Here is a 22,926-nt window from a genome sequence, read left to right on the forward strand (position 1 = left end):
TGATGAGCCCCCTCATTCAAACGATCTAGACTTCTTTAGGCGTTCTCTTTAGCGGCCGACCTGTGAGGCCTGATCGTTCTCACATTGCATTAGATCACATCACGTGGAAGGCTCTAAGTGGATAATGGGCCTTCAAGTCAGAATGACCGAAAAGGTCCAGGTGAGTGGGATTATAAAGTAATCAAGACCCCTCGTAGTCGGGTTTATACAGCAAGGCAGGGGGCCATAAGTGCCAATGGTGAGGTTTCAGGGTTACTATTACTGGCAGCCCATCGCCTCTCCTTTTATCTCTTCTACTACACTCGCGGCCCCCATGCATACCGTCATTCATCAACCCTGTCCTCTATATTCAGTCTCGTCCGCTCCTTGAATACACTTATACCGACCATCCTCACACCCCCGTCAGTATGATTCCCGTATCTCAACTATGCTAGCAGATACTACAAAAATTAGGGCTCACCACATGCAACGTAAATACGGTCTAGTCTCAGTGCATATAGAATCCTTGCTATGAGGCGGACCTTAAAAAGCATCACTAGATCTGCTCCAGGGTGTATCATCGCAAACCAGATAGGTGACGTTTCAAAACAATGATGCACTTTGAATGCAGAATCACGATTCAATATGTGAGGCTCGTTATATCTAAAGTAGTTGATCCATCGCAGCTTCTTTTGCCAGCTCCCCAGGCTGAACAGTTCGACTGGCAGGGCTATGGTCATCCTGGTCCAAATCCCGCGCAACCAGATCGGTAAAGTCCACGCCAACCTCAGTCAGCTGAGCCGCATGCTCATGCACGATATCCAAACATTTTTGCCAGACTGCAGTGCCGCGCTGGACGCTGCTGAGCTGGCGGCTGAGCAAGTCATTAAACCCATCCAAATGATGCTTTGCCCAGCGGATGCAAGAACTGCTCATTACACCAGAGAAGCACTGTTGATATATGCTGACCGTATTCTTGATGAGGGTGAAGTAAACAAACGAGATCTGAAAGATGTAAAGGGGCAGATCACCCTCGAAGACGCAAGCCCTATGTCAATCATATTAGCATTTGCTGGAATACCTTGGATACAGAGGAATATGACTTACCGAATACGCTTCGCAACTACATCGGATCGAGCGTTGAGGTATGTCTCCCGAGCTTGGTCCTCAAAGCCCAAGCGGCTCAGCCATGTTACGTTGGTCTTCGTCGCCATGGGAAAGGAATTGGTATCAACCAGAGCACGTGAGAGCACACCGGCCAGCCGAGTTGCTCGTCCGTCAACCTTGGCATTGATCACATCCTGGGCAATCGAGTTGCCCTTGAGGCTCTTAGCCAGCTTCCGGAGCCGTTCGATGCTGGAAACAGCAGCCTCGAACCGCTGCAGCGCAATGTCGATGTCAAGTTCATCGACCTGACCCTCTACCCAACGCAGGTTCTGTTGCTTGCCATCGACGTCTATACGCAAATCTGACGTATCACGAGGGCTGTCGTTGTGGTCAAATTGCTCGGGCTGCTGGGAATATGAAAGGTGACGTCCTGAAAGATACCCGTATGCTTCCCTGGGGTTGCTGGCGGCTTCTGTCTCGGAGCGGAGGGTACGTCGCAGGTCTTCCACTGTTTTCCGGAACGTTGCCAGAAGCTCATTCTTGGTTGACGTGTCTCTCTTATCTTGACGATAAGTAAACGGCTTGGACCCCACACGAATGCTGATGGCGTTGCCGATTCCCCGATCCAAGGCCTCTTCGCGGGCAGCGCCAGTCCCCAGATTAGCTGCCAGGTCGATCATATCAATATCCTGCAAAGGCCAGCATTCTTCTGCTACCAGTTTCGTTGGGACTGGGCCACGGTGATTCGGGTGATTTTGATCGACTCGCTTGCGCTTCTTCGCGGCGACCAGGAGATAATCATTCAACAAAACAATATGTACTGGCCGGCGGGGCTTCCATGTTGCCGAGTCCAGCTCTGCCCAGTTGCCTGTTTCAAGCACGATATGCCGACCGGGCACCGCTGGGAGGAACTTTTGGGAGCCTTCCACCGATTTCCACAAGGTCTGTAGCTGAACGCTCCACATGCTTTCCAAGTTGGCCACCGAGCTTCGATTTGCATTCCGTTTGGGGAAGTGGTCGTCGGTTGGTGACATCGGATTAGGAGCATTGCCCACGGTTGTCTGTCCCAGCGCACTTGTCAGATCCGCCATGAGAGTCCTAAGCGTGCGCATCTCGTCCTTCAACTTCTCGGCCTCTTTGCTGATTTTGATGAATTGAGTACGGTTCTGGTACACATTCTGCTGCAGGTCGGTGGAAGTGCGGTTCTTCACTTTGCGAAGGCTTTCTTGGTATTTCTGGATTTCCTCTTCGGACGCATTGGCAAGGAGACTGGTCACATCTTTTTCCATCCGGCGGATTAACAACTTTGTGAGATATCAATATGGAAATGGTGTGAACCTACATCGTTCCACAGGCAAGCTCGGATCGCGTAGCACGTTCAGATCAACCTGAGGCGCAGGCGCCGGGCCATCCCCCATGGACGGTTTCTGGGGGGCCGTGGACGGTAACCCACCGTACCCACCACCCGGCATGGGAGGAGGAAGGGCTGGTACAGGAGGTGCATTTCTACTCACGTCGGATGGGATGTTGAATCGGGTCGAATAACGTCGTTTCACCAAGTCCGATGTGGCATCATTCGGGGGCGCTCGGTCTGCGGCCGCGGGGATGGCAGGCTGGCGGACATCGGAAGCTTTGGAGTTGGGGGGGTAGGGGGCCGGAAATGAGCGTAGGGGCACCAATTTCAGGGCGAGTAGGTCGCTGGCGGCGGGATTTCTTCCGCAGAGTCAAACCGCGGCCTTCCATGGTGCAGCGACAAAGTGGTGGTGAATATGGGGAAGAGCGACACGGGAATTCGGGGTAGAATCGCTCCCCATCACGGGGCGGTAGGCCGCCGGCGGCTGCGTCACTTGAATTGCCAGAACGGTAGAAGCACAGAGAGAGAGAGGTTTGAGTCTTGTATTCTAAGGACTCATGCTAGACTGCTCTATCTTTTCAAAATAACTACTAGGAACAATTTAGACTCTCAATTTGCCTTTCCCCAATTGAAGACACGGCTGCCTGCGTCACAGTGGTCAAGGGTGGTGTTCCACCTTCCCTATATATATACCAACCCTATTGTGAAGAGACACCAGGCTCCGCCATAATGAGGAACCCACAGATCAAAGCCTCCACATAGGTGCCTAAGTCCATAATGGCATTGAGAGAAGCAGGATTTGGGGTTTCAGCACATTATGCAGTCTCATAGCAATCAATAAACAACGAAGGAAGCTCCAGATCTCTGACGTCGCGTTAACTGCAGCGGGAGAGAAAGGCCGACGGAAGAACATAAATCCTTCGCCCAAAACAACCCCGTCCCGGGATCGAGACCAGCAGTCCACGTCTCTTCTCATCTCCATCTGGCCCAGGAGCTCATCTGTCCTATCCTCCATCAACTCTCCGACCTTTTCCACAATGAGGACGTCCGTTCTGGTTGCCGTTTCGGCCGGCACTGTCTTGACTGGTCTGCTCGGTAAGAGCTCAAGGTCATCGCGATCCGCCTCACGAAACTGACAATGCGTGTTACCTTAGCTTATGCTGCATACTTCGACCACAAGCGCCAAACTGACCCCGAATTCCGCAAATCCCTGAAGCGTAACAACCGCCGCGTGGCCAAGGCTGTCAAAGAAGAGGCTGAGGCCCATGGTGCCCAGCAGCGCGAGGAAATCAAGAAGGCCGTGCAGCGTGCCAAGGAGGAGGGCTTCCCCGTTGACCTCGAGGAGAAGGAGTCCTACTTCATGACCCAAGTTGCCAAGGGTGAAGGACTCTGCGCCGAAGGTATGGACCACTCTCTGGAACCCGGATGATGGCAATGGCAGCGGCGACATCGCCAGTCGATCGCGAAATCAATTCGGACCTGACAATTGTACTCCTAGGCTCCGAGCAAATCGAGGCGGCCATTGCCTTCTACAAGGCCCTGAAGGTCTACCCCCAGCCCAAGGACCTGATTTCGATCTACGACAAGACCGTCCCCAAGGAGGTTCTCGAAATCTTGGCCGAGATGGTGGCCATGGACCCTACCCTCAAGCTGGGCTCATTCACCGGCGAGAGCGCTGGCGCTAGCGCTGACAACGTCGAGTAAACGCAGCGGGTTGCAATTCCACGGCTGTAATAATTGCTCCCTCCGACTTTCCTCGTCCGCTCCTCCTCTCCACTATTCCGTCCTCTTTCTCCGATTGTACTGTGTATATGTATTGGGTTCTTTGCCTGAGCCCGGTGGCATCTAGGGCCTTGGTATTTCTCGGCGCCATGAATTTTCCTTTCTTTTCTCCATGTACCACACAACACCCCCCTTTTTCTGTTTCTGCTTCTGCTTCTTTTTCTTTTCTTCTTGCATTGTCGGGGGGAAAGGGGGAAAGGGGGAGGAATTGATGTACTACAGACTGTATTTTAGAGCGAATGACATGAAAGACCGGATTGAAATCTGAAACGCGATCTGCCATGCACCATACTACCGGGCGTAGAGTTTATAACAGCAACAGAAGGCTAGAAGGCTCCAGGCCCCCTCCAGCTGGGCAGGGTATATATAGACGAGAGGGCCAGTGGCTGAAACAGTACAGGATCGGTACCTTGGGAATGCAGTGACTTCACAGGGTGGCTGAAGTACCCGCTAAGTCTCGGCTATGGGTCCATGTTTCAGGCGAACCAACCCGCAAGAGACCGTCGGAGGGGTAAGCGCAGCCCAAGAACCCCCTAAGGACTCCCCAAGATCTCCGAATGGCCACTAGCATCCGGAAACCTCCAGGGGGGGCCCCTCCCCGACGCTGCCAGCGCGCCCGTTGACTCGTCCGATTCGTGATGGTTTGTCGCCGCTCCACTAGTGCGCAAAGATGATCCCCGCCGATCTCTATTCGCCTGGTTTTTCATGGCCTCCCTGTCCCATACCGTCTTCCATCGCTCCTTCTAACCCTTTCCCGGTGGTCTATATCGCCTGTCACTCGTTCGACTGTGTTTTCATCGTCCACTCGCTTGTAACCGTACTTCTTTGTTTACTTTCATACAATATACGCTTACGCCTGGATCCGTTTCACGATGATCGCGGTACGTCCACGGAAAGCCAGGAATGGAACACCTGCAGAGGCATTTGCAGCCACGTGGGTTTCCTCGGATAGAGAGCTCGAATACTGACGAGTATGCAATCTGTAGTCTTACGGTCAGCTTTTGACTGCCGCCTTTGCCTTGGTGGGCACTGCGGCCGCCGTCACCCCCGTTGAGGTTGATGGCAAGGACTTTGTCAACTCCGACACCAAGGAGCGATTCCAGATTCTCGGTGTTGAGTATGCAGCCCCGCATTCTTCCCCTGCACAATTCCCCCGCGATCTGACTGGTGTGACAGTTACCAGCCCGGTGGCTCGTCGGGCTTCAGCGTCAAGCAGGACCCTCTGAGCGACCCTGATGCCTGCTACCGTGATGCGGCGCTCATGCAGCGCATGGGGGTAAGATCAATGATCTCTTGCTACGGTGGACTCATCTTTAATAATACCATCCCAGATCAACACCATCCGTGTGTACAACCTGTCGCCCTCGGCCGACCACAACGAGTGTGCCTCCATCTTCAATGCCGCGGGTATCTACATGATCCTCGATGTCAACTCCCCCTGAAGAACGGTGCCCTGAACCGCGCTGAGCCCTGGACCACCTACACCCCCGCCTATTACGAGCAGGTGTTCGGGGTCATCGAGGCCTTCAAGAACTTCGACAACGTTCTGGGATTCTTCGCCGGTAACGAGGTCATCAACGAGGATTCCACCCTGACCACCCCCGCCTACGTTCGTGCCGTCGTCCGTGACATGAAGCAGTACATCGCCAAGAACTCCAAGCGTGCGATCCCCGTCGGTTACTCTGCCGCGGATGTCCGCCCCATCCTGACCTCCACCGCCGCTTACTTCGAGTGCGACCTGAAGAACTCGACCGAGTCTCGTGCCGACTTTTTCGGTCTGAACTCCTACTCCTGGTGCGGTGACGCCACCTACCAGTCCAGCGGTTATAATGTCTTGACCGAGGACTTCTCCAACGCTACTCTCCCCGTCTTCTTTTCCGAGTATGGCTGCAACAAGGTCACCCCCGGACTTTCAGCGAGGTGCAGGCTCTGTACGGCGAGGAGATGACCCAGGCCTTCTCCGGCGGTCTTGTGTACGAGTGGACCGAGGAAGAGAACGAATACGGTCTCGTTAATGTCAACAACTCTGACACTGTCACCACCCTGATCGATTATAAGAACCTCCAGGCCCAGTTCGCCAAGATTGACATGGACCGTATCACCACCAGCAACAAGACCCAGACCAGCATTAACCCTCCCGAGTGTGCCGCCGACCTGATCACGGCCGATGACTTCTACAATTCCTGGGATCTGCCCGCTGCCCCTTCCAAGGTTTCGGACTACATCAAGAACGGTCTTCCTGATGCGCCCTCCGGCTCCCCTGTCTCCGTCACCGGCAAGACTATCAGCCAGAAAGTGTACGACTATACTGGCAAGGAGATCACCGGTGTCAAGTTCGTGGTTAAGAGCAATGGTGAGGCCAACGCTCCCTCCCCCACCAACTCCGACTCTGGCTCCAGCACCTCCAGCACCTCCAGCACCTCTGCTTCGGCCTCCACCAGCACCGGTGCTGCTTCCATCAATAGTGCCCCCATCGCCATGACTGGTGTGAGCGGTTTCTTCATGCTGCTCGCTTCTTTGCTGTAAACATCTGGCTTAGATAGGGCGCGTGCATGTCTTTTTTTCCCCGTTTTTCTTTTCCCTTTTTCTTTTTTTTCTTTTTTTCCCTTTTCACTTTCATTTCCAGCCTGTTGTCCGAACACGATTGGATTCTTGTAGATCCCTTTTTTGGTATGATTTAGTTATTTCTACACACGTGTGACGTTCTCACAACCAGTGGATGTCTTGATTGTACATCCAGAGGCGTTTCCCTGCGAGCTCGTATGATTCAATGTTAGACCCAGTTTGAATAGATTCCTTTCGATTGGAAATCCCCGGTGGCTACTAATAAAGAAAGACTATAGTTATCTGTCATCGCTGTCTTGACTAGATGATGGAAACAAACTTGGAATAAGCATTGGAGACAAAAACTGAAAATCTAGGTCTAAATAAGGAATTCCGTAAGGTCAAACACGAAACTAGTCACCGTCGCTTGTAGACAAAGCACTTCGCTACCGATACAGCAAATCAGCCACACAACCTCACGCTCTCGCCCTCCCCTTGCCCTTTCCAGAAGACCGAGTCGAAGACAAGGGTGGCGAGAGAGCGGGGAATTCCTCCCATTCTTCTGGTTCCTCACGACTCCGGTTCTCCGCTAGACTTAACTGAATTGCGAACTCAAGGTCGTCCATCTCCTTTTGATCGCTACGTCCCGCGCTTGCCATTCGAGGAGGCGAAGGGGTGAGTTGTTTCTGGACGCCCTTGGCGTATTTGATAGGAATAGATGGTGTTTGATCGAAAGGCTCGGGCGTTGCCTTGCTGTCGAGGAGACTAAGACGGATAGCCTCAGCAAGATCGTCATCAACTTGATCGTCGATGGGATCTTGATTAGGCGACGAAGAAGAGGATACACCGCCAATGCCAAACGAGCTGGGACCCACCGCATCGCTGAGAGAAGTACTGGTGACGGAACTGGCAATAGCAGTCTGATCACCGCGCTTAGCGGAGGCGCTAGTGTAGGCCTCTTCACTGAGTAGCTGCGCATAGGCCAGCAACTGTTCTTCATCAACATCCGGCCCGAGCAGATCAACCCCAAAGCGGTTACTGAGGTGTGCTCGCTCCTTCGCATCTTCGATACTCTGGCGCTCAATCTCGATGCGTTCATCCTCAATGAAGTCTTGAATCGCACCACGCCCACTTGTCGTGAAGCGTTGACCATCGCCCACGCCGTTACTGCTGCGCGCAGTGCGACGAAGACGCCGCTTATTGCTCTTGTATTGATCGGCACCGGAAGAACTGTAGGACCAGTAACGTAGATGGGTACCCAGCGATACCATGCCTCGAAGAACGGTCGGATCAGGATCAAGGCATATAGCGCTTGCAGCAAAGTAATTGTTCCCCACACCAAGGGTAGAAAGCTCCGCCTGTACGAGACGTCGGCGAGCCCGAGAGGAGAAGCGCGAATTCAAAGTCCGAATTGGGCGCGTCGAAGATGCAAGCGGGTCCCAAGCCTGTACAAGGCCATCGTTACCGCCGTGCACTAAGTAGAGTGAGGTCAACGCCACACAAGACACCCGAGGCGATTCTGTCTGAATAACGCGAACCGGAGCAATGGAATTGATTACATCGGCGTGTTGGGAGGCCAGAGCACGCATGTCCCAGACAAAAATAGAGCCAGTAGCGGTTCCAACGGCCAGGTAACGGGCCCGTTGCCCAGGAACCTCAAAGCTGGAACGTGGCTGTGCAAGATGCGGCAGTACTGGCGAAGAGATCGCAGAGGAATGGGAGCTCCCAGACATACCCAGAAGGGGATCCTCGTCAGCAGTAATCGTAGCAAATGTTGAGTTATCAATCGCAGCGGTCGTGATCTCCACGGGTTTTCGATCGCCAAACACGAAATCCGAGACCCGCCATTCCGTGTTGAGAGGTGGGTTCTCGTGCGCTGATCGCACGGAGGAGCGAGACGGCGGAATGCTCTCTTCGCCGAGTGATGGACTTGAATTGCCCACCGGGCCGCCAAAGAGAGAGCGGACTGGATCTCGGCTACCGCCAGTGGTTGACGAGGGAAGGTGTGTTTCAGAGGTGCCCCGAATAAATCGCCGGATAGATGCATCCTGGACCCCTTCTGTGCCTGGTACAAGGACGACGACCGACTCACCGGCACCCTTTCCATCGTCACCAGCAAAATCTACCTGTAATGTCCGCCGCATGTTCCCAACCCTCGCATACCTTTCGGAAGTGCTTGGGCTTGAAAGATAGGTACTTCTCGATTTCTCTTGTCTCCGCAGCGATTTGATTTGGGTCAAGTTGCATTGAGTCTGATGAGGACCGTGGGCTATAGCTGCCGTCGACGAGCTCAAGGTTGAAGGGGTCAGGGCGCGCCGTGCGCCGGCTCATTTCCAAGAGCTCCCAGCGAACAGTCCGACCAGTCTTCCAGGCGAGCTCATCTGACTGCTCAGCATTTAGCTTCGCATTTGATGGGACCTCAGGCTGGCGTGGTATCTCCGTCAGATAGAAAATTTCACCCAGTGCATTTAGGACGACGGCCCAGACCCGGCGCTGAGAATGGCGACGAGTAGAAAAGTTGTCATCTACAGCAATGCCAATGATGGGAACGCCGGGACAAAGAGCCCACCTAGCAGTGACCTGCCCACGTTCATATCGCCTCTCATACGTTGGATGGGGGCCCAGGGCATAGGAAGATAGTATACCGGAAGATGAGCCAGACATCATGGCTACCAGCCCCCCGGTTGCTTTCAGAATGGAAGCAGATTTGGCGATCCAAACAGAGCAGATCGCATGAGTAATCATATTCACAGCTGGAATTCCCAGTTGAGGATGAGAACCAAGATCAGACAATCCCAGGAAGCGGCCACGTTGCTCCGTAGTTGAGATGAAGTAACTGCGGCCTTGCGGGCAGCCCTCTCCGTATATCATACCGTATGGCTGGCTGACATCCATGGAATTAGGCATGCCCACCATCTCTCCTGCTCCAAGGCCATACTGCGCATCTCCAGGAAAGATATCCGCGAAATGCCGAAACATCTGATGGTCTGCCAACCCCCAGGTGCTCACCTTCACAGCCGAGGGATCACTTGCAGAAGCGATTCCTTGTTCCGAAGCACCATGTATGAAGCTCGGCTCTTTATCAGGATTGTTGAAAGTTCCATGAATATGGCTCACCGGAAACAAGAGCTGCGACGTATATGTGGAAACTGCACTGCCGTTGCGCGCGACTGCGGAGCGCACAGTGGCGTATTTCTTCGACAGTTGAAATTGTGCCGGTTTGCCTCGAGATAACGATCGCATCAGACGGGTTCGGAGAATATATTCACTGCGCCAGGATGCTAGCGCCGTGAGTCTTGCGAAATATCTTCTATCTGAGGCCACGTCGGCCTGGTCTACCGGGGATCCTCCATTTTCAGCAGCCTGAGGACCAGGGAAGAAACGCGAAAAAGCAATTCTCCAGGCATGCGGAGTGGTGACAAGGGCATAGAGCCGACGAGATACCAAAGTTATGGCCGAAAGCGACTGCGGAGGCAGGTGCGATAGAATATGAGTCAGAACCTCTGATGTAGTCGAAATTAGCTAGCGTCGACAGAGCAGAAATGCATTTTGCATACCGTTCGGTAACGACTCCAAGGGCAGGTTTGAAGAGCCAGAAGATGGTGCAACATGGGATCCAAGCTCGGCGCTTTCGCCTCTAGATAGTCCGGCATTCTCATACTGGCTTATGCGTTGCGCAGGCGAGGGCGGGGCGGACTCGACGTCATTCAGGGGTGTGGAACTGGACTCCGCGAGGGGCCAGTTTGAAACCGACTGGTCTCTGACAGCCTCGCACTCGAGACTGCCAGAGACTGTACCATCTGCAGAGTCATTTCCATGCTGGGTAGGAGTGCGGTTCAGTTGAGATGAGTCAACGGGGAGCGTCTTTTGGGAAAGGGCGATGGGCTCTGGTTGCATAAAAACTGGTAAGAAGAAACGGATGGCAGAAGCGACTGAGCCAGCGATGTCACCTGGGTCAGTCGGGATGTTGAAGAGCAAGTTTGCGGGGCGAGAGCGTACGAAGCAAGGCGTTGAGGAGGAGGGAAAGGAAAGCGGGCAATTCGGGAGGCGAAAAGCGGCGAGAGCGGGTCTTCACGCGTTTTCCCTGCGCCCGAATCTTGACCTTCCCAGGCCCCTCCAGTGCTAGGCCCGGGGCATTCCTCTTAGATTACTCCGATCCCCTGAAATCATATTGATCCTACTGTTACATAGGTAGGTTCGATATGGAGACTCGTATCCTTAGTATCTATAGTGGCAGACTATCTATATTGACCGGCCGGGCTTGTACGCAAGGACATTGGCGTTTTGCTTGATGTGATTGGCCAGACAGTGCTTAGAGCTGTTATGACGAACGCCCATAGGACCCGGACCCGAATTACGAACTTGAATTATGCCTGAATAGGTTTAAAAATGCACTTGATATATTTAGTCCAAGTTCCGCTTCCTCGTCTCTGGCCCATTCAGCTCTCAGTGGGATCCTAAGTAGGACTCACGGGCTTTCATATTCAGTGGGTGTTAGCACCTTGGATTCGAAAATGACGTCCATGGTTTCCAGAGGAATACCGCTAGTCTTGGGCACCAGGAGATGCATAGTTAATGAAAATTTCCAGGATGCCCACGAAGCTACACAAAGGTAGAGTGCTGTAGGTAATGTTCTTGAACAGTGCCACCGAGCCGGTGACAACGCAATGTAGTCTCCGACAAACCACCGAATGGGGTTGGGGAGATTTTAGCCGCAGTGCTCGAGAGCATGTTCCACCCGATGGACGGTAACGGATGAATCAGTTCCCTGATATTCAACCTTATACTGTGTAGAACTGGAAAAGGTAGGGCTAGTTATATTGGGATCAAATTGGCTTAAATTCAGACTCGGAAAAATGTTCCCACGCTTGATGAGGCGATTTATCAGACGCACAAGTCGCACTAATCGGCCCTTCAAGTTTGTTGACGCCGTGAAGAGAAGCATTTAGTCATCCAGCCCCGTCCGCCCACGTGATCACGCGCAACCACGCGCTTCCTTTCTGTCCCTCATTTTAGAGGAACATCCGCGCACAGTCATTGGTGGCCGGTGACGTCGTATCTCTGGTATGCTCCAGAGTGCCTCATCCTTGTGCTGAAGATGGCGCCCACTAATGGTGAGGTCTTCCTGAGCGTCCCAATATCAGCATACGCTGACCCACATAACAGAGGCGGAAACCATCCGCATATTGATATCAACCGATAACCATGTGGGCTACAATGAGCGGGATCCCATTCGAGGTGACGACAGCTGGAAGACCTTTCACGAAATCATGACCCTTGCCAAGGACCGAGACGTGGACATGGTTCTTTTAGCCGGCGACCTGTTCCATGAGAATAAGCCGTCCCGGAAATCTATGTACCAAGTGATGCGCTCCATTCGCATGAACTGCTTCGGCGATAAGCCCTGCGAGCTGGAGATGCTTAGCGATGCCAGTGAGAATTTTCAAGGGGCCTTCAATCATGTCAACTACGAGGATTTAGATATGAACATCGCCATTCCCATCTTCTCTATCCATGGAAACCATGACGACCCATCCGGGGAAGGTCATTTGGCAGCTCTAGATCTGTTGCAGGTGTCTGGCCTTCTCAATTACTACGGACGCACACCCGAATCTGACAACATCGAGATCAAGCCCGTTTTGTTACAGAAGGGAAGGACCAAGCTTGCTTTATACGGGATGAGTAATGTGCGAGACGAGCGCCTATTCCGGACGTTCAGGGACGGCAAGGTCAAGTTCTTCCAACCCTCTGTCCAAAAGGATGACTGGTTCAACTTGATGTCCGTACATCAAAATCATCATGCATACACAGAAACTGGCTATCTGCCAGAAAACTTTCTCCCGGAGTTCATGGATTTAGTTATATGGGGCCATGAGCATGAATGTTTAATCCATCCCAGATTGAATCCAGAGATGAAGTTCCATGTCATGCAGCCGGGTTCCTCTGTGGCTACTTCGTTGGTTCCCGGGGAGGCCGTCGCAAAACAGGTGTCAATCGTGAGTGTGACTGGCCGGGATTTCAAGTGTGAGCCCATCCGGCTGAAGACAGTAAGGCCATTTGTCATGCGCGAGATCGTTTTATCGGAAGAGAAAGGCGCCCAGAAATTAGCACGGAAAGAAAACAACCGAACGGAAGTCACACGGCTACTTATGGGGATTGTTGAGGAGTTGATAGAAGAAGCCAAAGAAGAGTGGCTGGAGATGCATGCAGAGCGCGATGAGCAAGACGACGACGACGAAGCACCTGAAGTCCCACTTCCGCTCGTTCGTCTTCGGGTGGAAATTTCAACACCTGACGGTGGGACTTTTGACTGTGAGAACCCGCAGCGGTTCTCAAATCGGTTTGTCGGCAAAGTTGCAAATGTAAATGACGTCGTGCAATTCCATCGAAAGAAAAAGACCGCTTCATCGTCACGGAAGAACAACGAAACAGACGGGGCAGCTGTCTCGCACCTCGAAGGCTTGGACACTGTTAAGGTGGAACAGTTGGTGAAAGAGTTCCTCGCTTCCCAGTCACTCAGTATCCTTCCACAAAACACCTTCGGGGATGCTGTGGCGCAATTCATCGACAAGGACGACAAACATGCCATGGAAATGTTTGTCAATGAGTCTCTTGAAAGTCAGATCAAACACCTCATGAGTTTGGATCAAGATGAAGATGACATGGACGACGAAGAACAAGCGCATAGCTCGCTGGTGACTGCCATGGAGAAATACCGTGGACAGATGGAGGACATGTTTTCCAAAGGCGTCAAGAGGCGCACTCGCGGTAAAAAGCGTTTCAAACCTAAGCCCGATGGCTGGGATTCCGAGTTTGACGGTGCTTGGGAAGACCAGCCTGGCGCTTTGATTCATTCTGACAACGAAGGAGGCGATCCTGCCGGAGAAGAGGCTGCGGAAGACGGCTCCAAAACCGCCCGCAGTCGTACCGCAGCGGCCACCCGCGGCCGGGGAAGAGGTCGTGGTGCTCGCGGTGGGGCTGCTAGTACTCGGGGTGTAGCGAAAACAGCCGCTTCTGCGTCACGCAGTCGACGAAAGAATGAAGTGTCAGACGAAGATTCGGCTGACGAGGACATTATCATGCTTGACGACGATGAGGACGACAAAGTAAGTTCTGATGATGACGACTCTCAGGCCTTATTTGTCAAGCAACCTCGCGTTACAGCCTCCCGGAGCAAGGCAACGACCACGACCACCCGTAAACGAGGCGGACGTACTGCAGCATCCCCGGCTCCGTCGTCCTCTACCGTTGGTGGTCCAGCAACGCGGCGAGCGCCAGCTCGAACTGCTAAACCAACACAGACGACCCTCGATTTTTCTGCTTCGCAAGCAAGTGAGCCGCGCTCTACTCGGGACTAGTCGCTCAACTCGCAATATTAGTGTCATTAGCGATGACGATGACGATGCCTTTGAACCAGTGTAAATCCTGGCAAATGCTGGAAATTAATAGCGATGGAAGTATTTCCCCACATTTTTGCCAGCCCATGTATAGCTAGCTCCTGCATCAAGGCACCATCCATCCACGGAATGCATTGGATTTACCTCTTATGAACTAGTTACCTCTGACTATTACCTCATCTAGGAATCGTACACGCTTGATTGCCAGTACTTCGAGCGTCCGCTACTAGTACTAGCTTATCAGACAGGAAATATCAAAGACCTAAGGTCAATTTCCCCTTGAACAGAACTGTAACCTATCATTTCAATAAACCTCATGGGCCGCGATTTTGGATTTCCAATATCTAAGACTCGATTATTACTAGCAATGAAAGTACGTAAAAGATATCGATGTCGTCCAGGACTATCGGTGGGCCGTGATGTCATTTTAAGTGGGACTTAGGAGAATTTTGCATCTGGAAACCGCCAGCAGCAGAAGGAAGAATATAGGATCACGAGGAGTCAAAGAATCGATTGTGGTATATAGCTAGTTCGCCCTCCCGAAGAATGCACCTGGAAAAAAAATAAACCCAAAGAACCCCAAGGCCACCGCTGAAAAATGCCCGAAAAAAAAGAAAATAAAAGACATGAACGCCAAAAACCCAACCGAACGCAACGCACGCCAAACACAAGACATCACACACATCACACGTAACACATGACATCACACATAATATACAGACATACATTGAACAATTCATCGAGTTCACGTAACGGAAATTCGTCTAATCTATACAGCTCACGTTCTATGCGATGCAGCTGCATCTACGAAACACTGACATCGAACGGACAGAAACTTTTGCAAATATGACATCAAGGAAAGACATGGCATGCGTAAAAAAAATCGACGGCGCTTTTTCTGGGATCCCAGTCGTGGACAAGATAAATAAAAGGAAGGTTTAAGGAGCCAAGACCAGGGCCAGCAGCGCCATGCGGCAGTACAAGCCATATCTCATCTGTAGATTGATTAGCATGAATTCTGTAGAACGGAGACAGGGTCAGAACATACTTGGCGGAAGTAGGCTGATCGTTGGTCGAAGTCAACTTCAGGGGCAATCTCTGCGTTACGAGGCAGAGGGTGCATGACAATCATGTGGCTCTTGGCGTGCTTGAGCAGAGCGTTGTCAATGATGAAGCTGTTCTTCAGACGCTCGTACTGAGCGAGGTCGGTGAAGCGCTCCTTCTGGACCCGGGTGGAGTAGAGAATGTCGGAGGCAGCGACAATCTCAGGGGTCAACTCTTCGCTCTCGCCAATCAGCTGACCGGAAGACACGAGCTGAGAGCGAACTTCCTCAGGAAGAGCCAGCTCCTTGGGTGACACAAGCTGGACACGAACATCGTAGAACTGAAGCAGCTTGATCAGAGAGTGGATGGTACGACCGTACTTCAAGTCACCAGTGAAGGTAATGGTGAGACCAGTGACAGTACCCAGCTCCTCACGGATGGTGAAGAGATCCAGGAAGGCCTGCGTTGGGTGCTCAATAGATCCATTACCACCGTTGATGACGGGAACCTGCGAGAACTTGGCTGCGATCTCGGTGCTCTTGGGATCTGGGTGACGGAGGACAATGGCGTCGCTGTAGCATCCAAGAGTGCGGAGGGTATCCTGGAGGCTCTCTCCCTTTTGAGTCGATGAGTGCTCAGTAGCGATAGGAATGGTACGGCCTCCAAGGCGTTGCATGGCAGCATCGAACGAAGCCGAGGTGCGGGTTGAGGGCTCGTAGAAAAGAGTAGTGAGGACACGGCCCTTGAGGACATCAAGGACACCCTGGCGTTGGACACCAAGACGCATCTCCTGAGCGACGGTGAAAAGCAGGTGAAGGTCGGCACGGGTGAATTGGTTCACAGACAGCACATGCTTCTGACGGAAGGGAGACCGGGAAAGCATCTCGTGCAGCGCCGACGAGACTTGAGATGATGGGCCATACAGGGGAGGTCCAAGCTCGCCGACCGGGACGTTATCAAAAGCTCGGGTGCGGCGACCGGGGGTACCGGAGATAGAAGCATGGCGGTCGAAGGAGCTCTCAGGACGAACCATAGGAGTCGTGGGCTTTTGCACAGGAGACGCAGGAACGATACGGTGAGAAGACATGTCCACACCGGTAGGAGAATCGGCAACAACCGCACCACCCAGGCAGGAAGTCTTACCCTGGAAAGTGACACGCTGGACGGAGCCGCGCATCATCTTGCCGTTGAATGGCGACCAGCTCTGGGCCTGGAACAGATAAGGGCGATCGATCTCAATCTCAAGCGAAGAATCGGCCTGGTCGTGAAGCTCGAAGATCTTCTTTGGATTTTCGTACAGGCGAGCAGTGATATCCTCGACGGTGAGACGACCCTCAGCCACGGCAGTAAAGAGGAGCGGGAGAGATTCAGCAATGCCAACATCAGGGGAGGCATCCTTGCCAGCAAGCTGGTATGGGATGCTACCAATGGAGAAAACGTCGATGGTGCTCATGTAGTTCCACAGAGCCTTCTGGTCGTCAGCCGAAGGCAAAGAGGTGCAGGTAGGGAAATCGCTCTGAGAGAGGAAAAGACAGAAGATCGAAACATCACAAGTGACCTTCAGACCCTTCTCTTTGCTCAGGGCGATGAGCTTGATGTCCTCCTTGGAGGTTACGCTCATGACGTGGATGTTGCGGCTGTGAAGGCTGGCCAACAGCAGAATGGAAGCGAGGTCCGTGCCCTTAGCATCGGTGATCAGAGGCTTGCTTGAAGGCCAAGCACCGAAGTGGTTAGTCACGGTGGCCACCTTGTTGATATTGCCAGAAAGGTGGTTGAATGGGATGAAAAGAGAACCAACTTCACCGGTAACCTGGGTGATTTGATCGGAATTCGTGGCAGTAGCGGCAACGGAAATATTGAAGTCACAGTATGACTTGTCTTGGGCATTCTGCTGAACAATCTTCAAGTCACTAGCCTGAGTAACAGAGCTGTCGACACCGACGGGCATGACGCGAATCATGGAGAAACCGGCGCCAATCGAAGCCTTGGTAACAGCCTCGAAGTCCTTGGCACCGGGGGTGGCAAGGGCGGGGACGAAGGCAGCGATATTGATCAGGCCAGGCAGAACAACGGTACGGTGGCTGGTCTGGAAGTCGGAGGTCTGAATGTTCAGAGGATAGTGGCGGGCAATGGCCTCAATCAGAATCTTCGCATTCTTAACGTTGGTGACCAAAGGAGTCTGGTAGTCCACAGCCATACGACGTGTGCGGTAACCCTTTGACATGTAGTTGGCAGGCCGGCGGAACCGGTTGTTGGAGGGCAAGTTGATGTACAGATCGATCAGGTTGTTAGACAAGTGCTGGGTCAAAGAGTACTCGGACTTGATGTCATCCTCCTCACCGCCAAGCAGCTCAAGATACTTGACAGGAACGCCATTCTCTTTCAAGAAATCAGCAGTACCCGAAGTGGCGTATAGGTTATAGTCAAGCTGGTGCAGCTTCTGAATAGAAGGCAGCATCTCGAGCTTCTCCTTGTAAGAACCGATCGAGAAAAGGATGTTTCGCTTAGGAAGGCGGAATCCAGTGGACAAGAGGGCCTTCAAGTAGGCTTCATACTTGTCACGACCGAACGAAGCAACCTCACCAGTGGAAGCCATCTCAACACCCAGAACGGGATCGGCACCAGAAAGACGCGAGAATGAGAATTGGGGAACCTTGACACCGACGTAGTCCTTAGGAACGTTCACAGGAGGATATTCAGTGAATGGAATGCCAATCATGGCCTTAGTGGCCATCTCGATCAGATCAACGCCCATGACCTTGGACACGAAGGGGAACGAACGAGAAGCCCGGACATTGCACTCGATCACCTTGATGTCGTTGTCTTTGGCAATAAACTGAATGTTGTAAGGACCGGTGACGTTCAGGGCGTTACCAATCTTGCGGGTGGCCTCCTCGATACGGCTCACCGTCTCCGCGGATAGATCCTGGGGTGGCAGGATGAGAGTAGCATCACCGGAGTGAACACCTGCGTTCTCAACGTGCTCGGAGATGAAGTGACCAACCATAACACCGTTGCGAGCCACAGCATCCATCTCAATTTCCTTGGCATTTTCAATGTACTTGGTGATAACCACAGGGTGTTCGCGGGAAACATCGGCAGCTTGGTCTAGGTAGCTTGCCAAGTCATGCTCGGAGTAAACAGTGTTCATCGCAGCACCAGACAGGACATAGGACGGACGAACAAGTACAGGGTATCCAACCTTGTCACAGAAAGCACGGGCCTCGTCAATGCTGGTCAGCTCCTTCCAGGCAGGCTGGTCGACCCCGATACGGTCCAGCATGCGGGAGAACTTGTAGCGGTTCTCAGCTCCATCAATCATCTCGGGGATGTGCCCAAGATGTTAACATTTAAGCGGTGGAGGGGCAGGGCGATGTTGTTAGGGGTCTGTCCACCCATGGACATGATGACGCCGCTGGAGGTCTCGAGCTGGTAGATATCGAGAACGGTTTCCAAGTTGATGTTCTCAAAGTACAGACGATCAGCCTCGTCATAGTCAGTACTGACTGTTTCGGGGTTGTAGTTGACCATGATAGTCTTGTGACCTTGCTCGCGAAGAGTGCGGATAGTGCGAACAGAACACCAATCAAACTCCACGGAGGAACCAATACGGTAGACACCGGAGCCAAGTACCATGATACCATGATCGTCAAAGGACAGATCACTCTCGGAGGCATTGTACGTAAGGTAAAGGTAGTTGGTGACCGCAGGGAACTCGGCAGCGACTGTGTCGATCTGCTTAACGACTGGGGTAATGCCTGCTTCGACACGCTTGCGGCGAACGGCCAATTCATTTGAGCTCAAGAACTTGGCAAGCTGACTATCGGAGAAACCGAGCTGCTTAGCCTGACGAATCATGGGAAGAGGCACGCTAGAAGCGTCGAAAGAAGTCAATGACTTGCCGAAGTCACTCAGGCCCTTGAGACGGCTCAAAAACCACTTGTCGATGTTGGTCAGTTGCCAAATGTCATCAACAGAGTAACCAGCAGCCATTGCGTTGGCAATAGCAAAGAGACGCTGGTCGGACGGAGTCTGAAGCTCGCCCTTGATAGACATAAGGGCGTTGGTCTCATTGAACCCTAAGTTGTGGAAGTCAACGGATCGGATAGCCTTTTGGATTGCCTCTTCGAAGGTGCGGCCAATACTCATCACCTCACCCACACTCTTCATAGAGGATCCAAGCTGGGTTGAGACACGAGTGAACTTCTTAAGATCCCAACGAGGGATTTTCACAACACAGTAGTCGAGAGAAGGTTCGAAACAAGCACATGTGGACTTCGTGACAGAGTTCTTGATCTCGTTGAGTGGAATTCCAAGACCCAGCTTGGCAGCAATGAAAGCCAAGGGGTATCCAGTGGCCTTGGAAGCAAGAGCAGATGAACGAGACAATCTAGCGTTGACCTCAATGATACAGTACTCCCTGGAGAAAGGGTTCAAGGCGTATTGAATGTTACATTCACCAACAACACCAAGGTGGCGAATCACGTTGACAGCGGTAGTTCGCAGCATATTGTAATCCTCATCTGACAGCGTCTGAGAAGGAGCGACAACGATTGAGTCACCGGTGTGAATACCGAGAGGGTCGAAATTTTCCATGTTGCAGACGGTGATACAGTTGTCTTGGGCATCGCGAACAACTTCGTACTCCACTTCCTTCCAGCCTTTCATACTGCGTTCAATGAGGACTTGGGGGCTGACTGCTAATGCCTTAGTGCAAAGTTCCTTCAATTGATCCATGTTGTCGGCGAAACCACTGCCGAGACCTCCAAGGGCATAAGCAGCACGAACAATGACGGGGAAGCCAATGTCCTCAACAACACGCAGCGACTCCTCGAGAGTTGATGCAGATGCAGACTTAGCACACTTCTCGTTGATTGAGTCCATGCTGCGTGCAAAGAGCTCTCGATCCTCAGTGGTGATAATGGTGTCGATAGGAGTACCGAGGACCTTAACACCCAGTCCCTCAAACTCATCCTTGAGTTGAATACCAACCTGCAAGGCGGTCTGGCCACCAAAGGTGACATATATGGCATCTGGACGCTCGTGCTTGATGACCTTGCGAACAAAGTCGGCGTTCACGGGAAGGAAGTACACCTTATCAGCCAGACCCTTGGAAGTCTGAATGGTGGCAATGTTGGGGTTGATCAAGATCGTGTAGATCCCCTCTTCCTTCAGAGCCTTGATAGCCTGAGAACCGGAGTAATCGAATTCACCGGCTTGACCAATGCTCAAACCACCACTGCCAAGAACCAAGACCTTCTTGACGTGCACACGGGGTGCAGCTAAGCGGTTGTCTTCTTTGAGGCCACCAGGGAACTCTACAGGCTGGTTGAGAGCAGCAGGGGAAGCAATTGTGTTCTGAACGGTCTTGATGAAGACGTCGAACAGGTACTCGGTATCTCTGGGACCAGGAGTGCTCTCGGGGTGGAATTGAACACTGAAGAAGGGACGGGTGGTGTGACGAATACCCTCGTTGCTGCCGTCGTTGGCATTCACAAACAGCTCTTCCCAGCCATTCTGCAGGCTAGAGGCGTCCACAGCATATCCATGGTTTTGGGATGTGATATGGCACTTTCCGGAGATCATGCTTGTGCAAGGAATGTTGTGGCCACGGTTACCAAACTTCATCTTCGAAGTAGTGGCTCCCACAGAGCGGGCAATCAGCTGATGACCCAGGCAGATACCAAAGACCGGGGTACGAGCCTCCTGGATTGTCTTCGACAGGTTCTCAATCGTCTTTGAGAGCGTAGCAGGGTCACCCGGACCGTTGGAGACGAAAAGACCGTCGTAGTCCTTTCCAGCGAGGGTAGGGAAGTCGTAGTCCCAAGGTACGACCATCACTTCAACTCCGCGGGAGAGTAAGCAGCGCAACTGGTTGAATTTCATACCCACGTCCAAGCAGAGAACGCGAACAGGTCGGCCTGATGGGTGCTTAAGGGCAACGTCGGCTGGGGGAGAAAAGACACGAGGCTCACGGATGGAAACTAGATAGCAAGGAACATTAGATATTGTTTTGCCACTGACAACTCTTCTATGGGGTAACTCACCCTCTGCAACGAGGTTCTTAGTGTTGGGATCCACCCATTCGACCTCTTCAAAGTGTGACTTCCAGTTGGACTCATCGAAGCCGCCGGAAACGCTGCTGGGCTCGCCTGATTTTTGCAAGCGCAGGCGACCGAGCATGCTACCCTTTTGACGGATACGCTTGGTCAAAGCACGTGTGTCAACAGCGTGAATTGCTGGGACGCCTTGCTCCTTCAGCCATTGGCCAAGAGAAGACTTGGCCAAGAAGTGTGAGTAGTCCTCGCCGGCATAGGCTGCCACCACTAATGCCGCAACGTGAATCTGGCTCGACTCGAAGTGCTTGGGCAGAGTCTGCAGTAGCTCATCCATCTCTTCCCGTGAAGGTACGCCGTAGTTACCGACCAAGGGGAAGGTAACGACGAGGATTTGGCCTCGGTATGAGGGGTCGGTGATGGACTCAGGGTATCCAACCATGCCGGTCTGGAAGACCAATTCACCAGACACACTCTTCTCCGCACCGAAGTTGTATCCCTGGTAAACTGTGCCATCCTCCAGCTCAAGAGCCATGAGGCGCTCGTTTCCACCCCGAACGGGGATGGTGGCCGGGGCAATGACAGTGTTCACAGTCGCCATTTTGTGTGAGATTTTCTTTTTTTTTGGTTTTGGAATTTTTCGTGGGAAGCGTAGATTATTCGACCACTTTACAGTCCAATTGAGGACGTGAAGCTATCGGCCAATCTTCGTGAGGAGCAAAATTGGAGACGACCGAGGGTACAGAGGGGTGTGAAAAAAGAATGAGGGGACAAGTCCTCTCGAGGACGAATGAAGGCGAGGTTCAGGCACTCTACCACAGCATTCGCCAGTATTATTTTGTATTTTTGGGGAGGAGTCAGGGGATCTTTCGATTCCTGGGGTATTTGGGGGAATGGAGAAGAAATCAGAAGCAGCTGCAAGGAGCTGGAGAGATGAGAAAGAAAAGAACGAGCGGGTGGTGGCAGAAAATTTTCTGTGTTGAGTCAAAAAATGACCCACTTTGGTTTAGGGTTTTGCAGCTGCTTTCGGTGCTCACCGCCCCGGTCTTAAGAGATTTATACCTCGAGGATGACGCGAGTTACGCTCTGGGGGGGGAGGGTTCAATGGTAAGATAGGTCTTAAGATCCTTGACATACCACGTCAATAGGTTCCAATAAGGATCCAACGCCATATCCCATTCACCATCAGCAGGGGTTCCATCTACGAGCTATGGTGGCAGATTTGCCTCCAGATCGATAGTGCCGATTTCGGCGCATACCTAGCCGCTTTAGCGCTGCTTCCTCTGCTTCCCCTCCTGCAGCGCCTTTTGCATGCAGGCGGTCAGCCACGATAAGATGCGATAACTAGTTAACGTAAGCTTGGTTATTTACTAACTAATCCCAGTTGGGTCAGGAGGACATTCTTAAGATGAACTCCAGGGTGGGGTACACGCAATACATTGCTCTGGAGGTCTGATCAAATCAACAGTAACAGCCCTGAATTCCTGAGATGCAAACCTTGGGAGAGTAGCCGTGTTGATCCAAGGTCTCTTCAGCCGACCGCATCGAGCTTCCCAGATGCTCTGATGATTATGGATATAGAACCATACTTGTAGTGGTGCAAACCCAACATGATACCGTCTATGGGTGTTCTCGTACATTAGGAGGCATTTTTACTTGGTAG

The 22,926-nt window shown here is 52.4% G+C and overlaps 7 protein-coding genes across 7 annotated transcripts; 3 read left to right on the forward strand and 4 right to left on the reverse strand.

Moving 5' to 3' along the window:
* Window positions 1-642: 642 nt before the first annotated feature.
* On the reverse strand, window positions 643-2,829 carry N7468_003630 (exocyst subunit EXO84; the record flags this gene model as incomplete). Its single annotated transcript, XM_058472927.1, has 4 exons — window positions 643-1,027; window positions 1,087-2,365; window positions 2,429-2,716; window positions 2,763-2,829. 4 exons carry the CDS (start codon window positions 2,827-2,829, stop codon window positions 643-645), a joined length of 2,019 nt encoding a protein of 672 aa, XP_058331930.1.
* Window positions 2,830-3,477: 648 nt separating this feature from the next.
* On the forward strand, window positions 3,478-4,144 carry N7468_003631 (TOM complex receptor protein TOM20; the record flags this gene model as incomplete). The annotated part of the gene is made up of 3 exons (XM_058472928.1): window positions 3,478-3,535; window positions 3,595-3,840; window positions 3,939-4,144. 3 exons carry the CDS (start codon window positions 3,478-3,480, stop codon window positions 4,142-4,144), a joined length of 510 nt encoding a protein of 169 aa, XP_058331931.1.
* A 1,363-nt stretch (window positions 4,145-5,507) lies between these two features.
* gel2 (1,3-beta-glucanosyltransferase gel2) lies at window positions 5,508-6,748 on the forward strand (the record flags this gene model as incomplete). Its single annotated transcript, XM_058472929.1, has 2 exons — window positions 5,508-6,089; window positions 6,143-6,748. The coding sequence occupies 2 exons, from the start codon at window positions 5,508-5,510 to the stop codon at window positions 6,746-6,748; spliced, it is 1,188 nt and encodes a 395-aa protein (XP_058331932.1).
* A 494-nt stretch (window positions 6,749-7,242) lies between these two features.
* On the reverse strand, window positions 7,243-10,663 carry N7468_003633 (F-box and WD domain protein; the record flags this gene model as incomplete). The annotated part of the gene is made up of 3 exons (XM_058472930.1): window positions 7,243-8,892; window positions 8,930-10,269; window positions 10,324-10,663. The coding sequence occupies 3 exons, from the start codon at window positions 10,661-10,663 to the stop codon at window positions 7,243-7,245; spliced, it is 3,330 nt and encodes a 1,109-aa protein (XP_058331933.1).
* Window positions 10,664-11,864: 1,201 nt separating this feature from the next.
* On the forward strand, window positions 11,865-14,124 carry N7468_003634 (MRX complex nuclease subunit; the record flags this gene model as incomplete). The annotated part of the gene is made up of 2 exons (XM_058472931.1): window positions 11,865-11,880; window positions 11,933-14,124. 2 exons carry the CDS (start codon window positions 11,865-11,867, stop codon window positions 14,122-14,124), a joined length of 2,208 nt encoding a protein of 735 aa, XP_058331934.1.
* Window positions 14,125-15,101: 977 nt separating this feature from the next.
* N7468_003635 (bifunctional carbamoylphosphate synthetase/aspartate transcarbamylase) lies at window positions 15,102-21,864 on the reverse strand (the record flags this gene model as incomplete). The annotated part of the gene is made up of 4 exons (XM_058472932.1): window positions 15,102-15,158; window positions 15,212-18,499; window positions 18,556-21,191; window positions 21,255-21,864. 4 exons carry the CDS (start codon window positions 21,862-21,864, stop codon window positions 15,102-15,104), a joined length of 6,591 nt encoding a protein of 2,196 aa, XP_058331935.1.
* An 802-nt stretch (window positions 21,865-22,666) lies between these two features.
* Window positions 22,667-22,903, reverse strand: N7468_003636 (uncharacterized protein; the record flags this gene model as incomplete). Its single annotated transcript, XM_058472933.1, has 1 exon — window positions 22,667-22,903. The coding sequence occupies one exon, from the start codon at window positions 22,901-22,903 to the stop codon at window positions 22,667-22,669; it is 237 nt and encodes a 78-aa protein (XP_058331936.1).
* Between the last annotated feature and the right edge of the window lie 23 nt (window positions 22,904-22,926).

The sequence above is a fragment of the Penicillium chermesinum genome (genome assembly GCF_028974085.1).
Source record: "Penicillium chermesinum strain IBT 19713 chromosome Unknown utg000003l:1.0-5111272.0:1.0-5115320.0, whole genome shotgun sequence".
In the NCBI taxonomy this organism is placed as follows: Eukaryota; Fungi; Ascomycota; class Eurotiomycetes; order Eurotiales; family Aspergillaceae; genus Penicillium; species Penicillium chermesinum.